The sequence below is a fragment of the Paramormyrops kingsleyae genome, unplaced genomic scaffold (assembly GCF_048594095.1).
Source record: "Paramormyrops kingsleyae isolate MSU_618 unplaced genomic scaffold, PKINGS_0.4 ups127, whole genome shotgun sequence".
NCBI lineage: Eukaryota > Metazoa > Chordata > Actinopteri > Osteoglossiformes > Mormyridae > Paramormyrops > Paramormyrops kingsleyae.
In genome coordinates, this window is record NW_027326065.1 from 33,843 (window position 1) to 57,272 (window position 23,430).

Consider the following 23,430-nt stretch of genomic DNA (forward strand, 5'->3'; position numbering starts at 1 on the left):
TAAACACGAGGGTGAGAACACGAGGCAATTTCCGTCTTCTTGATTTTTATTGCTTTTTGCTAAACTCGGCATTGCCGCCCGCTGAGCCCTCCCCTTCAAGCTCCCTTCACGAAGCTGATAACCAGCCCCTCAGGAACAGTAACACTGATTCACAAACCTACAGAAATTAACACTCACAGTTATACATACACAGGGCTGGAAACACTTAACTCTATATTAAACTTCTATCAGTAGCAGGAAGAGGGGAAATGGCATACAATCAGCTGGCTGACTGAGTCATGCAGGTGGATTACTTTCTACCGCACCTTTATTCTTAACCATGGGCAGTCATAGATGGAGAGTTTAATGTAATATAAACAGGGATTAATTCCAAAAATTCTTTGAGCTTATATTAACTACTATATGTTTACTCTCTCTAAATACTAATCTCAGCAAATATTGTTTAGCATAATTTAATGGCATCACCACACGAGTGTCTACCGGCAAACAGCTTGAAGGAACGGGCTGTCTTGCTCCGGCGATAATTGGGAGAACGGAACGTCTGACAAAGAGCCTCTGTCCTCGTCTCTTGGCCTGTGCTGTCCCAGTAACTCAAGGAGTATCTGAACCTGCTTTTCCACCAAAGGTTGTCTGTTATACCGTAACTGCAGATGTGACACACGAGAGGCAACACGTTAACACTCCTACACTCAGAGTGGCAACCCGGAACCTTCTCCTTTAGTGGATAATACTTTGTATTGTTTATCAGACCAAGAAGCCTGTGTCGAGGTTCGGAGGTCTAGGATTTTCGGTCTGGTCAGTTTCCATGGGGGCCAGCGGCAGTATCAGGTTACTTGGTGGCTTTTAGCCTTTCACGTGTGTGGCTCATGTTACCACCACTGAATGAGAGGGACATGAGCGCTTTCTGCTGGGGTCTCGAGTGCGTTTCAGAGGGGTTCCAGTGAGGGACCTGGCCATGTGACAGCCAACCTTTCATCAAACTGAACCCACTGGCATTGTTGCCAACCTTGACTGGATAACACAGGTACAAGAAGCTGAGCATGGTAAACAGTCACATGAGCTTTCTCTATCTATGTATCCCATGGTGAGTGGCTCACAGCAGATCTCTTAATCCGTACACTGCAAAACAAACTCACAGCAAAGGAAGGCCGCTGTCCAACCCCTGGGCACCTCAGACTGAAGCAGGTGGAGATAGGACCCTCAGGACAGGGTAGCCACCAGGGGGCCAGCACCCCACCAGCAGGGCACTGAGTTTCTAACTACTCACTCTGCAGAACCATGTGGACCTGATTTAGACATGATGCCACCTGGAGGACGCATGAACTTAACACACAATGGGCTGTCACCTTGGGCTATGGGACAGACACAGTATTGCTGCCTGAAGACTGAGATGGGCAGAGAGCTGTGCTGCTTAACAGGTGATGAAGGTGTAAGAAATAAAACTTTAATACTGTGGTTTACTCTTTGGCCAGCCGGTGGCCTATGTATGGTTTTCCCAGAAACATATAGTATTGCGCAAAAGTCTTAGGCAGTCAAAAGAAATGTTTAAAGCTATTTATCTGGGTAGTATGTGCACATTTGCTCTGACTAAAAAACATAAGAACATGTGCGAAATAAGAGTAACACAATAAAAACTAGTAAAAATTTCTTCTGTTCTCCAAAAAGTTGCTGATATTTTGTTGGCTAGATGAACGCCGCTTCAGTTCCCAAACCTCTCCTCAGGGGCACTGTAGCCATTCCATGTATTTATTACATTTTACCACTAGCTGACAATTCATTTCATTCATTTTAAAAAGTCAATGAGATATTTATAAGTCATACAAGGTGTACTAGTGGTAGTGATGTATCGGATGGTTGCTGGAAATAATGCGGTGATTTTAGCAGAGGTTTTGAAATGGCTAAGGAATAATAGCATAGTTTTACACAAACATAAAGATCATTTAAACATAATTTTCTTTGACTGCCTAAGACTTTTGCACAGTACTGTACATTCTGATAAATTCAGCACCTGAAGTCTGAATACTGGTGTGATGATGGTGCAAATGCACATATGCCCGGAAGAGATCACTTCTAAAAACTCATCAGACTGGTGGAAAGCAGTAAATGGAGATGTGGCCAAGTGCAAAGGGGATAAAACAATCTGATTTCTTTTCTGTTCATTTTAATGAGGCTGTGGGTACGACCACAATGAGGAAACACATGGTACCAAATCACGACTAAATGCTTGATTCGTGGTATCACTACAATCATTTATAAATACTGATTTAGAACGTATTAAATATCTTTAGGTCAGAAGTACTTCGGTTTCACAGCAAACATGTACAGAGACAGGGGTCGAAGCGGACTAGCGTGCCTGCCGTAGCGACAGTTGTAGTCAGGAATGGGAAAATGTGACGACGGGCACAAAAAGCAGGGAGGGACCTCCCGACAGCATGCTATGGCACGGGACAGGCACGACACTGACGGGATCCAGACGGGACAGGGGGCTGAGGCACGACAACAAGGGGGACCGAGGCCAGGTGGAGGGGGGCAGTAATGGCACTGCATCCAGGCCTCCCCGCCCACCCAAGTGCTGCAACGAAGGGCTGAAAACGTGCACATCTGCAGGATCTGTGTGGGTGAGCGTGGGTCACTTCTGAGCTTGTTACTGAGCAGGAAAGGAGCGACAGAGAAAGAGGAGGGAGGGATACAGGCGGGGACCAGCCGCTCAGATGACGCTCTCAAAGAGCAGCGTGGTCTTGCTTGGCCCCTGAACGGGCAGCAGTTTGGCCTCAGCCTCAGGTGACAGGTACTCCAGGTGGTGTCTGCCCCACACCGGGGCAGTGAGGTGCTGCCAGCGCTGCGGGGGGAGCAGGATTGCCATTAGTGACAGACACACACAAAAGCACCAGCATCCGCTTGGCCATTGGCAGGCAGCCCACCTCCCTGAGGGAGCCCTTGCAGCGCAGAAGCTTGTAGAGCACGGTGACGGGGATGCAGAGCATGGAGGAAAGGGCCAGGCCCCAGCCCAGGGCCTCGCCCCACCAGGGATATACGTAGCTGGAGTTATAGGTCAGGGGCTTGTAATTCACCACATGGAACAAGAAGATACCCTGTGGACAGACACAGACTTGGTGTCAGGCACACACAGTCCACTTCCTGTTTCCAGATTTATGGGAAAGAGAGCAAAAATATTTAGTCAATATTAAACAAATCAAATCCAGTCACTAGTGTCACTCACTGCACTAAAAATTGGTTTAAACTGCATAAATTTGTGTGTTTTTAGGAATGCACGTTTATGCCACCTTGTGGGTAACTTTACTGTAGCAAAGTGGACTGGATCTGATCTCACCTGCACATGGCCCCACTACTTCTCCTTATTTTATCACCAGACACCCAAAGAGACGGTGCAAAGGTCACTCTGTCTCTGATGTCATTAATACTCCCCACAGGGGGCGCAATTGCTCCAGCTGGAACATGCTACGTTCTACTGCTTACGAAATGTTTCTTTGCGGCTATTAAATAGCTCATGTGTGGCATGCTTAAGCCACAAGCTGCCAAGTCAAACTAATAAACTGTGCAGATTTCATAAATAAATACATCATTACATGTCCTTTCTAGTAAATTCTCTGTGACTATTTGATGTTGTTAGAAACCACAGTGAGTTTGACCTATTTCACCTCAAATATGGCAGACCGGTGTTTCCCAATCCGGTCCTTGGGGACCTACAGCCAGTCCATGTTTTTGCTCCCTCCGAGCTCACAGTAGGGAGCTGGGAAGGAACAAAAATGTGGACTGGCTGTGTTACTCCTTACCTCTGTTACTTTGTTCCCGAGGAGCAAATTGGGAAACACTGGCTTGACCTAAAAATAAAATGTATTAAAATATATATGTTTAAATGTATTTAAACACAGTTTAAATAAATACACAGAGGGGCTGTGAGGGATGTTAGTGTAGAGCCTATGAAGAGCTGCCGGTTAAAGATTATAGGTCTCTGGCTTCTGCCCACTAACTTACCACACACACACAGGGCGTGACAAAGGACCAGCACCATTTCATGTAGGGCAGGGGATGGTAACCAATCATCCGGGCCACATCATCCATAAAGCGGTCTGCCCCTGTGGGAAGAATCCCAGAGGTAAGGGGGTGGGGGGTGGGGGGCAAGGACAGGTCAAAGACAGCTGGATGAGATGGGAATGCAAATGTGGTCTCATGTGGTCTGGTCTCACTCCCTGAGTGACTCTCTGCAGAGGTCTGCTTATCAGACAGCTTATCAGTTTCCCTGTATAAGCCTCCCTTATATTTCTGAATAAACATTAACCCTTAGGCATATATCAATGTGCAGCCACACACACACACACACACACATTTCACCATCTTGCTCCTCCTACACCGAGTTCCTGCCCCCAGAGGAACTTAGCCCTTCAGTGTAACACGCTGGCTCACCATAGACCCAGGCCACCACCATGCACTCCCAGAAGGCCTGCCACAGCAGCGTCATCCCACTAGCTGAGTAGTAGTCAAAGAGCTGGAATACATACATGCCCCCCTGGAAAGAGAAGGGCATAGGGCAGGCGGGTGAGGGGCAGGGAATCGGCACCATGAGAAAAACCCAAACCTGTCATTCAAGCAATAAAACCTGAACATAAATCACCAAAAGCTAATAGGAAATATGACAGTAAATCACTCAAGCCCTTTCCCTCGTACATGACCCCTTACCTCTGTTACCATGGAGAGGTCAATAAAGAAGCAAGTGATGCAACAGATCGCCACGACAACTTCACGACGTAGGGACCCTGCCAGCGAATTAGGAGGGAGCATGTCCATGATGCCAGTAATAAAGCCCTCTACCCCTACGAACTGAGAGAGAGGGGGCAATGAGCACAGGCAGGACCACACAGTCACTGACACACTGATATATGGTGAATGTGAGTACCAGACATGGATAGTTCAGGTCCAGAACGTAAAAATCTAGACCAAGATTTTGTTTCAACTAGTCAATTGAGCATAAAGTGTCACAGTCACAGAGTACTGGTTGGCTGAAACAAAATCTTCGTCTGGATTTTTACTTTTTGGACCTGAGCTGTCCACCTCTGGTGCGTGCCATCACTTATGTGGCTAAAATTGGTAGATTCATAAACAGATTATGTCTTGAATATTCAGAATGTTGTACTGTGAAAAGAGAACCCTCTATTTTCAAAAGAAGACATTTCTGTATCCATCTTCATTTACAGTCAACAAGGAGACAGAATTATCCATTCATCTTCTCAAAGCATATCCTCTACATCAGGGGTGTCAAACTGCAGTCCTGGGGGGCCGCAGCCCTGTGTAGCTTAGTTCTTTCCCTGTTCCACCATAAATGATTCAGCTCAACATCTATGTGGTAATTAGCACAAGAAGTCGAATCAGGAGTGTTAAATGAGGGGAAACCCAAAAATGTGCAGGACTCTGGCCCTCCAGGACTGGAGTCTGACACCTGTGCTCTACATGCTTGCTGAAATCAAAGCTCTCCCCAGGTGCAACACTGAAGCAGTTACTGGCTTATACTAAGCTTTCTGACATTATAACTAAACTTTGATTTAAAGTACAAAGCACATATCTTAGAGGGCCTTTGTACGATGGGCTGGGGGAGGGGGCACAGAAGCACAGGGGTCAGGGAGGGTGGAGGGTATCTGTGTGGTCACCTGACTGTCCAGACCAAGGATCAGCAGCATGAAGAAGAACAGGGCTGCCCAGAAAGGCGCCAGGGGCATCAGGGTGACGGCCTTCGGGTAAGCAATGAACGCCAAGCCAGGACCTGAGGAAAGCACTCTACTCTAGTTTAACCATCACTTACTACAAAACCTTATTAACCTTTTGGATGAGTGGAGGAGGCCAGGCCTGTGAAGCGACCATCTATGAGGGCACACAGCCAGTCAATGATGGCCAGTGAGGCTGAGAACATCACCCAGCAAACGCATCTTTGATTGAGTCAGGGGGAAGAATGGGTATTACATAAGAACATAAGAAATTTACAAACGAGAGGGGGCCATTCGGCCCATCAAGCTCATTTGGGGAGAACTTAACTAATAGCTCAGAGTTGTTAAAATCTTATCTAGCTCTTGTCACAGAACGTCATTTTTCTGATTAATATGCCCATCTGTTTGCCTGTATGTAAAGGTCCTGGAAATTAGCAGTATGGGGACAGGCAATAAAAGCATTTTTATTGCTTTATGAGGGTGAAAAACACAGGCAAGTACTGATAAAAGGCACAAAATGAAATTAGAGGAGAGCTCGGGAGCATGGCAGGGAGAGGGGAGGGGAGGGGGGGCACACTGTGGTCGGGGCCTCACCGCTTTCCGCTACTCTGCTGATGTCCACTCCCTGCTCCGCTGCCATGAAGCCCAGTACGGAGAAGACCACAAATCCAGAGAAGAAACTGGTGCCGCTGTTGATCAGAGCCAGGATGAAAGCATCCCTGAAAGGCAAGAGAGAGAGTGACTGACGGCAAGAGCCAGTGAGAGGGGGGAGGGCGAGAGAGGCAGATTAACGCTGATAGCTGTAATCATTTCACTGATAGCTCTAGTCATCTGTGTATTTTGACTGGTTGGCAACAGGTCATAATGGAAACGGGACTATTGGAGCTATTGATGTGAAACGTATGGAAATTATAGATAGAGGATTATTAAATTTGCCCAGAGCCATGTTTATTTTGCACTATTATCACGTCTCTGCTATTAGCAGATGCGTAAGTCTGGCAAATTAGACAGCGTCCCCCATTTTTTGCCACAACTTACACTTGGGGCTCTGAATAGAACAGATCTGTGTCTGAGTTAAAGTACATAAGAACATAAGAAATTTACAAACGAGAGGAGGCCATTCGGCCCATCAAGCTCGTTTGGGGAGAATTTAGCTAATATCTCAGAGTTGTTAAAATCTTATCTAGCTCTGATTTAAAGGAACCCATGGTTTTAGCTTCCACTACAATAGCAGGAAGACTATTCCATACTCTGACTACACGCTGTGTAAAGAAGTGCTTCCTCAAATTTGTTTTAAAATGTTCTCCCGCTAATTTCCACTTATGGCCACGAGTTCTAGTATTTAGACTAATATTGAAATAGTCATTTGGCTGAACAGCATCCAGACCCGTTAGAATCTTATAGACCTGAATCATATCCCCCCTTAGTCTCCTTTGCTCAAGGCTGAACAGATTCAGTTCCGCTAACCTCTCCTCGTAAGACATTCCTCTAAGACCAGGAATCATTCTCGTAGCTCTTCGTTGCACCTTTTCTAAGGCAGCAATGTCCTTCTTGAGGTATGGTGACCAAACCTGCACACAGTATTCTAGGTGGGGTCTTACCAAGGAATTATATAAGTGTAACATCACCTCCCTTGACTTAAACTCCACACATCTAGAGATATAACCCAACATTCTGTTCGCCTTTTTTATTGCTTCCCCACATTGGCGAGAGTGGGACATGGAAGCATCAACATACATACCGAGATCTTTCTCGTAATCAGCTACCTTTATTTCAGTGGAACCCATAAAATATCTGTACTGTATATTTCTGCTCCCTGCATGGATTACCTTACATTTATCTGTGTTAAATTTCATCTGCCAAGTATCAGCCCATTCGCTAATTAAATCCAGATCCCGTTGAAGCCTCTCTGCTGCTTGATTAGTATCTGCTACCCCGCCCACCTAAGTGTCGTCTACAAATTTAACCAGTTTACTGTATGTATTCGTGTCAATATCATTAATGTAAATTAGGAACAATAGTGGTCCTAAAATTGAACCCTGCGGTACCCCACTATAAACGGAGGCCCACTGTGACATAGTGCCTCTAATAACTACTCGCTGCTTCCTATCAGTTAGCCAGTTTTTGATCCAAGCTGCCACAGTTCCTAAAATTCCTGCAGCTTTAAGCTTTAACAAGAGCCGTTTGTGGGGGACAACATCAAAGGCTTTCTGGAAATCTAAGTAAATCACATCATAGGCCTTTTTGTGATCAATTTCACTTGTAGCTTCCTCAAAGAACTCAAGCAGATTCGTTAAGCAGGATCTACCTCTCCTAAATCCATGTTGGCTATCCTTTATAATGTTATTTGCATCCAGGTAATCTACCATTTTCACTTGAATTATAGCTTCCATTATTTTTCCAGTAATGCTAGTTAAACTGATTGGCCTATAGTTTGCTGGATTACTTCTATCCCCTTTTTTGAATATGGGTGTTATATTAGCATGCTTCCAATCTGATGGTACCACACCCGCAGATAACGATTTCTGGAATATTAAAGTCAAAGGTTGGCTAATAATATCCCTCATCTCTTTCAAGACTAAAGGTAAGATGCCATCAGGCCCCTGCGATTTATTTATTTTGAGTTTAGCTAGGCTTAGTATCACATCAACCTCAGTTATACATATATTGGTCATAGATGATGCTGTATTCGTATTAATTGGTGGTAAATTACTTGTGTTCTCTATTGTGAACACCCTTGAAAAATAATCATTAAACTCGTTTACCATATCAATTTCGTTATCAATTATAATGCCCTTACTATCCTGCAAATTAGTGATTTCAGCTTTTAGTGCTCTCTTAGAGTTAAAATATTGGAAGAAACCTTTACTGTCATGCTTAGCCTCCAATGCAATTTTTCTTTCTACATCCCTCTTTGATAGCCTAATGTCATTTTTTAACTCTGCCTGTAGACTTAGATACTCCTGCTTGATTTTGAAATCATTAGTTATTTTCCAGTTGTGGAACAGAGCCCTTTTCCTCCTGACTTTATTCTTAATTTCCTTAGTAAACCACCTTGGTTGTCGTTTCCTAGATTTAGTTTTGCTGGAAACAGGTATGAAGTCCTCTTGCACTTGCAACAATGTGCTTTTGAAAAATTCCCATGCCTCTTCAACTGTTTTGCTATTTAACTCTGTCCAGTTTACAGTTTCTAATTTCCGTCTCATACCATTAAAGTTAGCCTTCCTAACATTGTATACTTTTAATTTAGACTTTGCTCTTCGGACACTAAAATTAACCTCGAATTTAACCATGTTATGATCACTACCGTACAATGGGTCTAAAACCTCTAATTTTCCAATCCTATCCTGGTTATTACAAAAAACGAGATCAAGAAGGGCTTCTCCCCTGGTAGGAGTATTAACAAACTGAGTAAAAAAACAATCCTGTACTAATTCCACCATCTCAAGTTCATTTACAGAAGAGCCAGAGACTGTGTCCCACTGTATCCCAGGTAAATTAAAATCACCCATAACCACCACATCATTTTTATTACTCATAATCCTGATATCATCATATAATATTCTGCTTTCCTCTACAGCTACATTAGGTGCCCTATAACAAACCCCGACAATTAGGCCATTTGAATCTTTAGCATCAAGTTTGATCCATACAGCTTCTGAATTTTTATTTTTATCAGTGAGTTCCCTTGCCTGCAAGTTTTCTTTTACGTATACTGCAACACCACCTCCCTTCTTGCCTATCCGGTCTCTACGGAACAACGTATAACCATCCATATTATATTCATCACCATCATTGTCACTCATCCATGTTTCAGTTATTCCTATAATGTCGTAATTGTCTGAAGAAATTAAAGCCTCTAAGTCATTAATTTTGTTTCTAATACTCCTAGCATTCAAATACAGACCACTAATGGTAGGCCTTTTACATTGTCTACTTTTAATATTTATTTGGGCTTTCCGTCTCTCCCCACATAAATTCATAACTGACCTCCCTGCCCCCCCAGTCCCTAGTTTAAACATTCCTCAACTATTCTGCACATACGCCTCCCCAATACACTGGTTCCCCTATGGTTCAGATGCAACCCGTCCGGCTTGAACAGGTCCCACCTGTTCCAGAAGGTCTTCCAGTGCCCCATAAACCTGAACCCCTCTTTCCTACACCACCATTTTAGCCACGCATTTAATCCCCCTATCTCAGCTAATTTTGCCTGACTTGCACGTGGCACGGGAAGTATTCCAGAGAATACCACCGTGGAAGTTCTGCTTCTAAGCTTATCCGCGACTTCTATAAATTTATCTTGCAGAACAGCCCTTCTGCCCTTTCCTATGTCATTGGTGCCAACATGCACCACGACCACTGGATCCACCCCGGCTGGGGCCAAAAGCCTGTCCACTCGATCTGGAAGGTCCCCTACCTGGGCACCAGGCAGGCAAGACACCGTACGGGACCCTCTATCACGGGTGCACACATAACTATCTACACCTCTTATAATTGAATCCCCTACTACCACAACCTCCCTCCTACTGGGGTTAGGTGGCTCCTTGGTGCCCAAGGGCCCACCTGCCTCCCCAGTCTCTTCCGGCTCTAAAGCTGGAAGCACCTGAAAGCGGTTAGAAACCGTTACTTCAGGTGATGCCGCCTCTGTGAACTGTGTACGCCCTTTTCTACGTCTACGACCTACGTTCACCCAGCTCTCTCGACCTACCTGTTCATCATTCTCCCCCCTCCCCGCTTGTGACGTACACATAGTCTCTCTAGAAGGCGTATTAACTCTCTCCTTTAACTCATTGCTATGCTGGATGAGAGCCAGTCGCTCCTCTAGGTCACGAACCTGGACCATGAGTGAGTCAACTAACCCACATCGCTCGCAGACGAAGTCCGACTGGACGCAAGCATCCAGAAGGGCAAACATCTTGCAAACACAACACTGAGTTGGCCCCATAATTACCTAACTCACTATGTCCCCGTCCTTTACTCCCAGCCCAGTATATTAATAGAGATTATTTAAACTTTTAGTTGATCTAATTAACGTATAGTTAAAACAAAGTGCCGAGTACACTAAAGCACTACATTAACACTTGCGTTAAATCGGTACTTTATTATAAATTATCCGGCAGCGTCAGCGATAACAACCTTTAAATTTTACTTTTAAAATAACCAAATTTACAATTACTTACCCGAGATCAACTTCCTGCTGAACCACGTTTAGCTAAACTAAAGCGAAGTTGCTCTAGGGAGGCCAAAAAACCACAAAAACCCTCTCAAAGCAGGCTACTGCCGGAGCGGGAAAAAAAGTGGAAAATGTCCTCCCGGCCCCGACCGGCGACCGAGCAAAGCTCCGGAGCAACTGACCTTTTAGAGTTAATGTTACCGATGTTCGATAATATTACCCGCGGGTGTTTGATGCGAAGGACGCAAACAGAAACGCCGCTCGCGCCCGCAGCTGTCGTATCTGCATAATGTCCTCACTGAGTTTGTAGAACCATCTACAGATTTAAGCTGTGTGTAGAGGAGAGCTGAGATACAGGGGTAAGAGTACCTGGGTGGGTAGGGAGATATTAGAGGTGGAGAGATAGGAGAGTCTCTGTCCACCCAGGGAAGCTTCCCTGGGTGGACAGGGAAGGTTCCCCACATAGAGAATTTCGAGCAAGACGTTCCTGATTGCTGACCCCACTTACCTCACGAGATTCCTATCTGGGTGCCGTTAAAGGTGATATTTGCTTTCTAAGAGCAATAAAAGAGTCTGTTTTGAGTGAGGAGCATGCCCGGGATGCTGGCTACCAGTGGAGTGTGGATTTTGGGCAAAGTGAGAGAAGCAAAAGCCAGGGTGACTGGGTGGAGGAGCGTTCAACGCCACCAGACCACCTGCTACCACTCTAATGGGGGTCAGCCGGCATGGGGAGCGCTGCCCGACTCGGTGTCCATGAGGAGCAATGTGATCGGAAGGGATAATGTGGAACAAGGAGGTCAGAGGACATCAAATGATAAGTATGGAAAAATGAAAAAGCAAAACTGCTAGCTATTGATCATCCTGTAAGGTATGGGGAAAGACGGTACGTGGGTACGTATGTTTGAGGCTGCCTGGCTACGTGAGCATCTACGTATGCTTGAGAAGATTACTTTTTTTTTGGTCCTGTTGTCCAAAACAGAAGTAAATCACCATCAGCAAGCAGCAGCACCCCACCAGCATGCAGAGAGATTCCAGGAAAGCCCTTCTGCAGAAATGGAACCTAACTATTAAAGTTTCATTACAGGAAGGCGACAGCAATGTAGACAGTGATTGTTCCCCCGAGTGCGGTGCTGGGGGCAGCCGTGCCGCGTGACTCACTGGTAGCAGTTGTTGTGGAAACGGTTGTAGCTGCCCAGAGCGGTTAGCGCACCAAGGCCGATGGCGTAGGAGAAGAAGATCTGGGTTCCGGCGTCGATCCACACCTGGGCACAAGCAACTGGGGTTTGTAAGGTGACTTCCCGCCAATTCACACGTCCACCATCCCAGTTTCCTCGCACGTCTGCTCGTTCACCAGCATGGCCTTCTTGTAAGCTCTTACGAAGTTTCACGAGTCAGCGTACAGCGAGACATACACATTAGGCTGTTTTCACATACAATAGAAAACATTCGGTAGATCTGAGTAATAAACATAGGACAGTAATAGGCTTTTGGCAACTAAAGTATGGCTATGAAATGCAAAATGGGCATGGTGGACATATTTCTCTATTATACATGCAGTCCCCAGGTTACGAATGAGATCCATACCCTATATCTATCTTTAAGTTGAATTTGAGAAAATTAGAAAATAATACAGTACATAACGGTAATAAATATACAGTAATAATAACAGTAACTACATACGTCACAAAGTAATGCATTTGTTATGTTTGTTATGTTGAGTATCACTGTATATAACCCAAATATTTAATATAATAGGCTTTATGCAGTCAAGTATGTATGAGTTGTCTGTATGTCGGACATTCTTAACCCGCGGACTGCCTGTATTTCAAGATAACTTGTGACTGTCTAGAATGTCTTTTGGTCACCCACTTTGCCATTTGTCCCCTGGGTATCACATGACCAGACAAAGAGCAGGCTGTCTCACCTGTGCCTCCGCCAGCTTGGACCAGTCAGGTTTCAGGTAGTACACGATGCCATCCAGAGCACCAGGCAGAGTGACACCATGGGCCAGCAGCACCACCAGCACGAGGTAGGGGAACAGAGCTGTGAAATACACCACCTGGGAGACAGACAGCGGACTTATGGTGGTCGTCACATGGGGAAAACACGCTGCAAAACACGGTCTACTGCGTCCAGGCTGCCAGGGCAGTGCTAAGAGGGCATCAACGAAAAGGACGCAAACTACAAATAGGCCTTCAACAGATCATTACAGAAAGAACAGTTCCCAGAAAACCCCATACAGTGACTGCAACCAATACAGTTTAAATGGATGCTGATGCGATGAGTTCCGCATTATAAATTATGATATTGCGGTTATGGGTTCTCTATGTACCACATCTAAAAAAGAATTGCACCGCTATTAAAAAGTAATGCAGTCAACTTTTTAATATTATGCAGTTCCAAGGCATTCAGCCCAGCCCAAAACTACACAAATGTACTGGTAAATGTACCAGGAAACTCAAAACACCTTTAACTCATCTGTTAAAGGTCTTTAGGAACAGAAACAAAACTTTATAAGTGTGTGAGAATTACAGCTTCTCTATTCAGAGACCATAAGCATCACCCTAATGAGACTGCTAAGCAGGGGGTCTGGCTGAGGGGCTGCGAAAACAAAGCTCTCATATGGACTACTTTAAACCTTTAAGTCCAGCTCCTTGATCTCAAGGACAGCAGAAGGGAAAAAACAACGGTTATCCAGGGCTCAAATACACACTGGGGTGTTCCGAAAAAAGCCAGATAATCAGCTTAGGGCAGAAAAGCTGAATCGGGCCCCTTGTTTCGGCACTGCCTGGGCACCCAGGTCACGCTGCGAAGCATGGGCGCAGGGAAACAAAGCCAGTCTGAGCCGGCCGCTGGCCGCCTCACTCAGGGATCTCTGGAATTTCATTACAAGGCCTCAGAGGCCTTGAAAATTCACACGGCCGTCACGTAGGGAGGCTGGGACAAAGGGGATTGGCGGATGGGTCTGCGGGGTAGCCACATGTCTGCTGCTCGGAATACAGTGCCACTGGGGGGGATGCTGGGCATGGTGTGGGTGGAGCTCTACAAGCTGGTGCCAGTGTGCAGCTACAGAGCCCAGCTCACACTCTGTCAGATGGGGTGAGGAAACGCCACCTGCGGGGATCTCAGGGGTGACATTTATCCCCAGCTGACAGTGACACAATTCCCCCTAAGTACATATTCTTGAACAAGGTATATATGTGATGTAAAGGCTGTTTTTATAGACATGGGTGCTTCAGCAGAAAGATATTTGCCAATATAATTATACATAAATTCAATATTATAACCTTCTTATTGCACTGAGACAGAAAGCAGTCATGTCACAAAGAGTATGGCTCTTTAAGGACTGTAAGTAATATGATGGCTCACGTCAAATGTAGGAAAGCCTCTCTGCTGAATTTACCGCACTTCCTAGCAAGCATCCAAGTAAACATTCCCTTTTAGGGCAAGGATTTGCCTGCTGGAACATTCCACACTGGCCTACAGGCTTCTGAGTGGCAGGGGTAAAACCGTCAGCCCCACATGTGCCAGTAATCTGGAAGGGCTGCGCTGACCTTGCCGGTGGATTTAACTCCTTTCCAGATGCAGAAGTATACGAAGATCCAGGTGGCCACCAGGCATAAGACCATATGACCGCTGACATCCCCAGCCTCGTCCAAACCCCCTGACAGACGCAGCACCTTTCGTCTGAGAGACAGAAAATAAGGTTTCAGGGTGCTCAGTCAGGTATACACACAGGCACACACAAACAAAGTGGTGAGCAAACACAGAGATTCAGCCCAGCAAACAGTTCTGGTGAGCTGTTTCTGTGAGCCCAGAGAGACACTGCAAACCTTTGACCAAGGATTTCTATCACTAACATACTCAGCAAAAGTGAGCTGATTAAATCAGAAAGAGGTGCTTGCTTAACTTATGCGTATGCTAACTGTGACTGCAAGAACTAGTCATGGTCTCAAGACTGAAAAGACCAACTAAAAAGTGTGTAGATTTTTACAGGTATGGATGGTAGGGATATGTCCCTAGCAATACTGTGGGAGTACTGTGTGTGTTTAGGGGGGCAAGGAGGTTCAGGGCTGATTTGGTTGCTACCAATGCTGAAACCAAACCAACACCTTCGCTAATTGGCATGGTCCTGATAAACCAGGAACTCACTCCCAGAACTCGATGACCGGAGAGCGCATGCCATCCACCTCTGCACAGCTGACGTTGAGTAGGGGGAGAGAAGAAAGGTTCTGTAGGGGCTGGGGAGAGGACTGGTTACGAGAGGAGGAGGGTTCTACAGCGGGACCGAGCAGGGAGCTGTGACTGGGGCAGGGCCTGCTGAAGTCCTGAGTGCAGTTGGGTGAGTTCCATGGGTGCCCACACGTGGCCCAGGGCAGGGGAGACGAGAAAGAGTTGAGCAGGAAGTAGAGGCCCCACACGAGAACCATGATGTAGTACGTGTTGCAGAAGAACACTATCACCATGGAGGCCAGGCCTAATCCTGAAGAACACACAAAAAACGAGGGAGGGGGAGACAGAATAACAAAACAAATGGTTTCCCAGAGCCAAACTAGAAGAGAAGATTATGCTGTAAAAGATGCCAAACACCACGCAGCTGAGATCGGGGGCCTGTACTACAAAGCGGGGTTACTGGCTTATCGGGGTAACTTTACGGATTTAAGGTAGTCTGGGCAAAGTGTAAGTGAATGAATATGAAGTCCATTTAAACTGTGGTACCTTAAATCCGACAAGTTACCCCGATAAGCCAGTAACCCCGCTTCGTAGTATAGGCCACTGACCTATGCAAAGGACTTACCTTTGAAAAGTGGGGCGATGTTCCACGCCGAGACCCCACCTTGTTTCATGAACTGTCCAAGTGCTATCTCCAGGAAGAACACAGGAATCCCCCCGATAAAGACAATCAGCAGATAAGGGATCAGAAAGACGCCTGCAACAAATAATAACCTGATGAAAAGGTTACTGGAGACACAGAGTTTAATAACTTTTTGTCACATGATATGTTCTAAAGGAGATCCTTTGTGGTCTGGTGGGTTTGGAAGTATTTACTGAAATTCATGACCATCACCTTTGAGTCTATCTTTCAAACTTAATTTTAGAAATATTAAATATTACAAATCAGAAAGGGGGGGCGGTTCATGCAGAATCTAGGTTTTAAGGTTTCTGGTTAGGAACTGGGCCATTTTACAAACAAAATGTGTATAACAGTCAATTTATAACTGAGATGAAGGCTCTGCTGTGCTTAACCAGAGATATCTGTCTGGTTTTCATTGTTATATTTCCTAAAGAAGCAGCAGGTAAGGGCTGAGATAAGCAAGGTTAAAGATAAAGATGAGAAAAAGAAGTTTGAAGCAAGAGACGGAAGGAGGTGAGACATAAAAATAACGTTTAATTTCAGCCATGTTTGCATACGATTAGCACAAGCTGTCCTTGAGCCAGAGTCATAAAACAAAAACTATAATCCAAGCAAACCAGCCACCAGTAGTGAATATGCATGGTGTCTATGCTGTAAATACTGAAACCTTAAAAGGACTTTCAGGGGAGAGAAGGATGACCTCGAACAGCCACAAGCAGGCTAAAAATGTGCTTTAAGGATTTAAATATGGCCATGGTTATGTCCTCAATTGCTGCATAATGAATCACATTCTTGGATCCTTGTGTCTCCTTGCTGACCGGCGCTATTTAGTCAACATGCAAACAGAAATGACAACCCGATGCTCACATGAGAGAAACGACTGAAATAAGGGAAGGAGAGCAAGAGGCGTGCAGGAGCAGTGCAATGAACACCCTCATTGGCTCCCTATCCGCCATGCCTACCACTCAGCCGCGTATGATTCCTACTAAAGGCATTATGCCACTATGGCCTTATAAGGAAGAAGCATGAGAAGGTAACAGCCGGGGGCCAGCAGAGAGCAAGAGTAAAGATGATGGGCAGTTACAGTAGAGAGTTTATTAGTGTTTAGATGGGAGGCAATTTAAGCAAACTGCCATGCAATTTGACCCATAATCCTGTCAGCCGTAATAGTAATACTCTTTATACAACAATCCATTAATCTACCAAAATGTCATCCTGGTCCGAGAGGGTGGTGGCAAGGCTGCCCTGGGGGTGTGTGGGAGAAGAGGATCAATGTGCCACTCCTCTTCAAACATTCTCTGCAAACTGATGGGAATGGCCTGACATGGAAGTAGTCTGAAGTCACGGCAACACCATTAAAACATTACATTCTCATCAAATTGATTAATGAAACGCATTACTAAGTTGCACTGGGACTGTAGTTTTCCTGGAACAACACGCCATAGAAAGGAGCAAATTGCAGAGTCAGAGCTGTCACCGATGTTAGCGTGCAAACACATTTCTGCCAATGCGTGTACCTATGCCGTGTGTAATCTGGCTGCTATAGCAAAAAGGAAGTAACTTTGCATTCTAATCTTTGGAGGGTCAGGAGGATCACCAACTGTGATAAGTAATGCAAATAACCCTGATGGTTTCCAAAGCCAAGGCGGAGCAATGAAGATGGGATGACTAAGAGCAGAAACAAGGTTGTCAAGAGAGCCGACATGTGTCGAGAGCAAGGAAAGTCCATCACGGACAAGCTGAAACAGAAGAGTGCATGAGAGGTTAAGGGGAGGGGAAGACAGACAAGAAGGCTGTGTTTATGGCTGGGTTTATCTCAGGGACGAACTGCAGACATAAACTGTGCTTTCTGTCAATTGACGCAATGTGCCACGTGTGGCTGCTACGTGCGCGCTGTCACGCAGAGGCCCCTGACCTCCCCCTCTCTCACTCTAAGTGACACTGCATCACCATTCCCTCTCCTGTATGCTGTATGCAGCCCTGCTGGCCCTCGGTTGGGTCTGGCCATCACCTCCGCCGTTCTTGTAGCATAAATAGGGGAACCTCCACACGTTGCCCAGTCCCACGGCGAAGCCAACGCACGACATGATGAAATCCATTTGTCTGGTCCATGTTTCTCTCTCGACCACCGAACCACCTCCCCCACCAGCATCCTCAACACCGGGCATGGGCACCAGGGGGCGTATGACAGCCCCTTCCTCTTCCAGCAGTACTCCAGACTCAACCTGGGTGGAATTTTTATCTTCTGTACCAAAATAGAAGGAAAAAAGGGGATGGGGGAGAGAATACCGTTACATAAACTCCCAATAATAACTCACAAATTCAACATCTCGGTGAATCAACAGCAAAGCACCCAGTTGCACCATTCATTAATTTACTTTATCTCAGAGGCCTACAGAAACCATGACTGCTCTGCACTCCTGCTTTCACCTAACATCTGAAGTACAAACAGTTGCATGACATGGGTTCAAGTGGGCTCTCCAAGAGTCTTGTCACACTTGGAAAATATGGTGCAGCTCAGCAGAGCTCTGTGCTGGATGATTCCTTGCAAGTAATGCCTCACAGCCCAGCCTGCTACTCTTGATAGACATTCTGGACATACTTGGTTCAATTAGAAACTACATTAGACTGGATCCTCTTCTCCAAATGTAAATGTTTATTTTCCCTTGAAACAAGAATAAACCCAGGGGAGAGAGGTAATTAACCATTTTCATTGGTACTACAGACATCTGGATACATGCTATGTTTCTTCAAATTACAAATGTGGGATTGCAATGGTGAATTACACCTTCCTTTTCAATGAAGGCATCTCTAACATGACACCACACATATCCTGACTATGTTGTTTGTAATGTCCCAAATGGCAAAACAATGAAGGTCACAATATCTAAGAGGTTCATATGCCACGTTTTCAAAACACCAATACATTTACACACTAACAATTGTGAAAATTATTAATTATCTTGGAAGAACACTGCTATAACATTGGGGGAAAATGTGTGTCGCTTAATGTAGAAAAACGTATTTAAACTAGCAGCCTTGAGGTACAAAGTCCATACATAATTCATAAAAGAAATATCAGAGTCGTTACTGTCATTATTATAAAGTTTTCTCAAAATGTACTTTGCATTATTCTGTAAAAGTTCTGTTTATGTCAATGTGGATCTTAATATTTAGGACAGAATTTCAATTGTCTTTAATTCATGAATAGCGACTCATTCATTCATTTTCAGAATATTATATGTTTAATGCTGTACTGCTCATGGCTTAGTATAAAGCATAAAGGATGCTTTTACAGAGAGGCTGAAACTAAAAATAGCACCTCTAATGACTGAAAGATGCCTCCAAATATTAAGGCGGGAGCATTACTTAGTCATAAATTGTTAAGGGGCTTAAGTCCTTAAGTTGCATTTCTCCTGTGTGTCTGTAAATCCCCTGAGAACATGTACTGTGGTGGTCAAAACCTTGCATGTCTCATCATTCCTTGCACCATGATCTTAGCCTTTTGTTTTAGAGAGTTGTTAAGGTTGAAGGCACCAGATAACCATGATTTCCACTGGATTCTCTCCTCTCTCATCTCTTTCCATAATGCAAATTTGTGGTGGCAAAGGGAGTTTAGCCACACACACATTTTCACACCCTCCCTTCTGTGTTCCTCACACTGCCTCCTCCCATCCATCTCAAACACACATAGACACACATTTTGCAATGTTGTTGTAAGGCTAGCAGGATGCATTAGGAAAAGAATCACTTCAGTCACCGCTGTGCGCCTTCATGACACTTCTCAAAAAAGGATTCTTTAGACTGGTGTACGTCATGTGACTTACACATCATTCATAACGGGTAGTGAGACTGGCAAACAGAACGCCATGTTCAGGTAAAGAGCAATAATAACGTCATTTTTCAAGAAGCAAATCTTTTATATACAAAAAACATAAGAAATGTAAATCTCTTATAAAAAATATAAGAAAACGGAAATTATGTATAGTGCTGGATTTTATAACTGCTTCTGGTCTAAAGAAGACATTGCGCTAAGAACCATGCAGCGATACTGAATGACATACACGATTATCCGTTATTTTCTGTCGATACTCGGGTAACGTAGAAATGAATCATCAACAGTTTAGGGTTGGACGGAGTCTGAGGTACAAGCGCTATCTTAAATGGAGAAGCAGGATGCTTTATTGACTACGCGCTTTAATATTGTGATAATGCGTAGCAATCATACGTTGTATTTATTTCTGTTTCACGTAACATGTCAGCTGAAAAAAAAAAAAACCCATTTACCAATGTAGTTTAAATTTCAGTCTAGCTACGTTGTAGAACTAAGAATAATACAAGGCGCGGACGCAGTGAATGCGATAGAAATACCAGTTAATGTCACAGTGTAAACCAAGCTGTCTAACCCGGTGGTAGTAGTAGTAGCAGTAGTAGTAATAAATAAATAAATAATAATAATAATAATAATAATAATAATAATAATAATACACTATACAACAGATGCGCGTTCAACAGATTACCCTGTACACGCTTTACTGACGATATTTTAGATGGTTGAGTGATCAGTTATTTCAGGATGAAGACAGAAATAATAAATCATCATGGTGGTAGTAACCTATTTATGCAGTTACCTAACTGGCTTGACATTATATCAAATGACCCAGTGTCTCAGCTACCTTTTACGTAGAAAACTAGCAAGGCGACACATACATGGTATACCCATGAGACTATAACTTATAACATCAGTATTATTAATTATTCTGATAACATACCTGTAACGTGGTTTTCCACTTCTGGCGACATTTCAGTTGTAAACGCCAATACCTCAAAATATAATAATGTAGAAAGTGCGATAAAGTCGTGAGTTTGCGTTTTGTCTAGTTATTTAAATCCTTCTTGGTTTTCCCTTTTGCTATTATTTTTAGTCAGTGTTGTTGTAAAATATTATTCAGCTATATTTAGCTTACTGACTAGCTATAGCCAGAGATGGTATATTTACAATGCGTCGCGGATGGTGAAGGAATAAGATTCAAAAGCAGTCGACAAAGCACTTGAAGGTAAGCCTGAAGAATCTCATGGATGAAAATTAAAGGAAATTAACCGTAACCTCGAAATCAAAATGGGTCCCACTGTTTGTTTCTGTTTGATCTCCCGGATTTCACTTGTGGCCGCAAAAACGCTCCGCGTACGCAGAGGACCGAAGCAGAGACTGCGAGATCCCGGCGTGACGGAGCGGTCCTGAGCTGTCAGTACCCCCTCCACGCAGATCCCGCACCGCGATTGGCTGATCGCGGCGCGTTCCTCTGCACCATCATCTCTCTCTCATTCTATCTTCTGCCTCCCACCATATCGTTCAGTGTCAGTTGCTCCTTCCCATCTCACTTCAGCCCGCAAGATGAAGTCAGGTAGATGAAAGCAATCACACGTGGTGGTACGACATTAATGCTATCGAGGCTTTTGCTATTACAGACGATGAGACAAATGAAACGTAATGAGGTAAGCTTTTGTGGTTCTCCAGATATAAAAGAATTGGAGAATGGTCTGTTATTTGGTAAAACTGAATCGAAATATTAGCACTTTATTTTGTCATAGTAATTTAATTATTACATTGTCAGCCGATTGATTATTACATGTTTGGATGGTAGGCCTATATTAACACAAAACTACATCAACAAGATGATCAGTGCCAGGAGCAGACCCTTCGAGAGGCAGGTGCAGTCACGGGCACAGATAGACCCCAGGTGGGGCTTATAGAACTGTGTTAAGGAGGTAGGGCTTGGTAAATGGACGATCCACGAAGCGGCTCTCCAGAACAGGGGTTTTATTAGAAAGACGGGCCAAGACAAAAAAACAAAGAGGACCAGGGGCCTGTTTCACAAAGCAGGATTACTTGCTTAGCCAGATAACTTGCCAGATTTAAGGTAGTCTGGGCTAAATGTAAGTTGATGAAAATAAGGTCAATTTAGCCCAGACTAACTAAGTTTTGGATTATGCTTTGTGAAACAGACCTAAACACTGGGCTAGAGGTCTAAACACTGGGCTAGAGAAAACAAGAACTAAATCAGGAAGTAACACAGCACATATATCTAAACCAGAGCAACCTCAGGAATAAACACAGTGACTGACTGAAGACTAGAGCAAATTAAGGAAGGTACATAAATACATACATGGCGAGGATCAACAAGAGACAGATGTGGGCAGGAACAAGCACAGGCGAAGGCAATCAGCAGATTAAAGATCAAGCACCAGGGGAGACTAGGATAACAAGGGTAACTGAACCATACTGCAAACTAGAAGAGGGAGCAAAACAAGGAATCATACATAAAAACAGCAGTACACAATTAACACAAAAATACTCCAAGAACCTTAATGCCGGAAAAGTAAACATGACAAAAAAGGGAGCTTGAATGAGAGAGCTGCTTAGCCCATTAAGCCACATGGCAGCCCAAGGCAGAGGGTAACATATTAGGAGCTAAGGACACGGGATAGGCAGTAACCTGCTGATCAAACAGGAAACAAACATAGGGCAGGGACTGATCCTGACAAACTGCTCCTCTGACTAGATAAATGCCTTTTTCACAAGATTTTTTTCTATTTCTTTTTCTAATATCATATTTAATTTACATGAAAAATAAATAAAATTTAAATTTGACCCATAGCATCAATTCTCAATTATAAGTGTGTTGCAATGCTTGCCAATTGCATGTAAAGGTGATGATACCCAGGGCAAGTTTTTGAGCAATGCTGCCAGGCAGTGTTGCTGTCCAGTGTTGCTTGGGCAGTTTCCCATTGATACAAATTTCTATTTGAAAAACTGATCGGCAGTGAGCAATGGTGAGCCTGGCAACATTGCTAAATAACTTGCCCTGTGAATCATCAAGTTCTAATTCTGATGAGACTGCAAAACCCTGCCCCTTCCTCTTGAACTTCCCTTGTCACAGCAACCACAGTTAACGCATGCAAATCGAGTGGAGAACCATCCACTTCTCCTTGACATGCCTTCACTGGTGTTAGCTAGGTAATTATTATTGTTTGCCTAAGCCTTGGCATTGCTTGTCGTCTCAATACAGCAAGTCTAACTTAGGCAATAGCCCTCCATTAAGCTTAACAAGCAAGCTTGTCTGGCATAAAATAGTCATCAATGAAAAGGAGTGAACTCCAGTAGGCTAATTCTTTTGTCAGGCAACTGAAGCAAATAATCATGCATTACATAGTTAATAGTCTATAGTAATCATATTTCGATATTAGAATGTTAGTTGACCTGTCACCCCTCACAAAAATATAAAGATATCAGAGTTGTAGTTCTCGAGATCTGGTCTCAGTCTCAAGGTGCAGGCTTAAACCCACCTTCAGTCTCAAGCACATTTTTTCTTGATCTTGCCCATGAATTTCGAAACAATTTAGTTCTTTTCCACTGGCATATAGGAACTTGGCTATACCTGACCTGTACTGTGAAGAGAGACTAGTTACAGCACAGTTCCAGCTTGTTTTCCACTGCAAAAGGGCCAGCTCTATAAAGGCGTTGCTGGGTTTGGAGAGCAGCAATGACACAAAACTGAAGAGATGCTTGATTACCGTTCACATGGTGTACATCTTGATTTACTGTATGCTACTTTACGATAGCACATCTGTGAGAATATGCTAGCACATCTGTGAGAATTGTCGTGTTATTTTACTACCAAATG

General features: G+C 44.2%; 1 protein-coding gene and 1 long non-coding RNA gene across 4 annotated transcripts in view; one reads left to right on the forward strand and one right to left on the reverse strand.

Annotated features, from left to right (window-relative positions):
- Positions 1-25: 25 nt before the first annotated feature.
- On the reverse strand, positions 26-20,969 carry LOC111851183 (sodium- and chloride-dependent creatine transporter 1-like). 3 transcript variants are annotated; one of them, XM_023825864.2, is made up of 14 exons: positions 20,518-20,969; positions 17,757-17,990; positions 15,689-15,820; positions 15,043-15,373; positions 14,445-14,577; positions 12,815-12,949; positions 12,049-12,152; positions 6,312-6,436; positions 5,664-5,776; positions 4,699-4,839; positions 4,426-4,528; positions 3,997-4,097; positions 2,922-3,092; positions 26-2,839 (listed from the first exon to the last, which is right to left on the reverse strand). In XM_023825864.2, exons 1-14 carry the CDS (start codon positions 20,546-20,548, stop codon positions 2,708-2,710), a joined length of 1,986 nt encoding a protein of 661 aa, XP_023681632.1. In that variant the 5' UTR covers positions 20,549-20,969; the 3' UTR covers positions 26-2,707. The 3 variants fall into 3 exon arrangements, with proteins under 3 accessions (XP_023681632.1, XP_023681631.1, XP_023681630.1); XM_023825863.2 differs by having other exon boundaries at positions 26-3,092; positions 17,757-17,987; XM_023825862.2 differs by having other exon boundaries at positions 26-3,092.
- The window catches only part of LOC140587016 (uncharacterized), an 11,140-nt gene continuing 8,670 nt past the window's right edge, over positions 20,961-23,430 (forward strand). The window contains exon 1 of the long non-coding RNA XR_011988781.1: positions 20,961-21,241. This is a non-coding gene — a long non-coding RNA (uncharacterized lncRNA). The remainder of the gene's footprint in view (positions 21,242-23,430) is intronic.

Excerpts from the sequence above, each read along its gene's own strand:
- LOC111851183 (XM_023825862.2), bottom strand. The coding sequence starts at position 20,548 with ATGTCGCCAGAAGTGGAAAACCACGTTACAG. Across the intron at positions 15,821-17,756 it reads ATGCTACAAGAACGGCGGAG|GCGTCTTTCTGATCCCTTAT; the intron begins GTGATGGCCAGA and ends TATTTGTTGCAG. Across the intron at positions 12,153-12,814 it reads CCAAGCTGGCGGAGGCACAG|GTGTGGATCGACGCCGGAAC; the intron begins GTGAGACAGCCT and ends GCTTGTGCCCAG.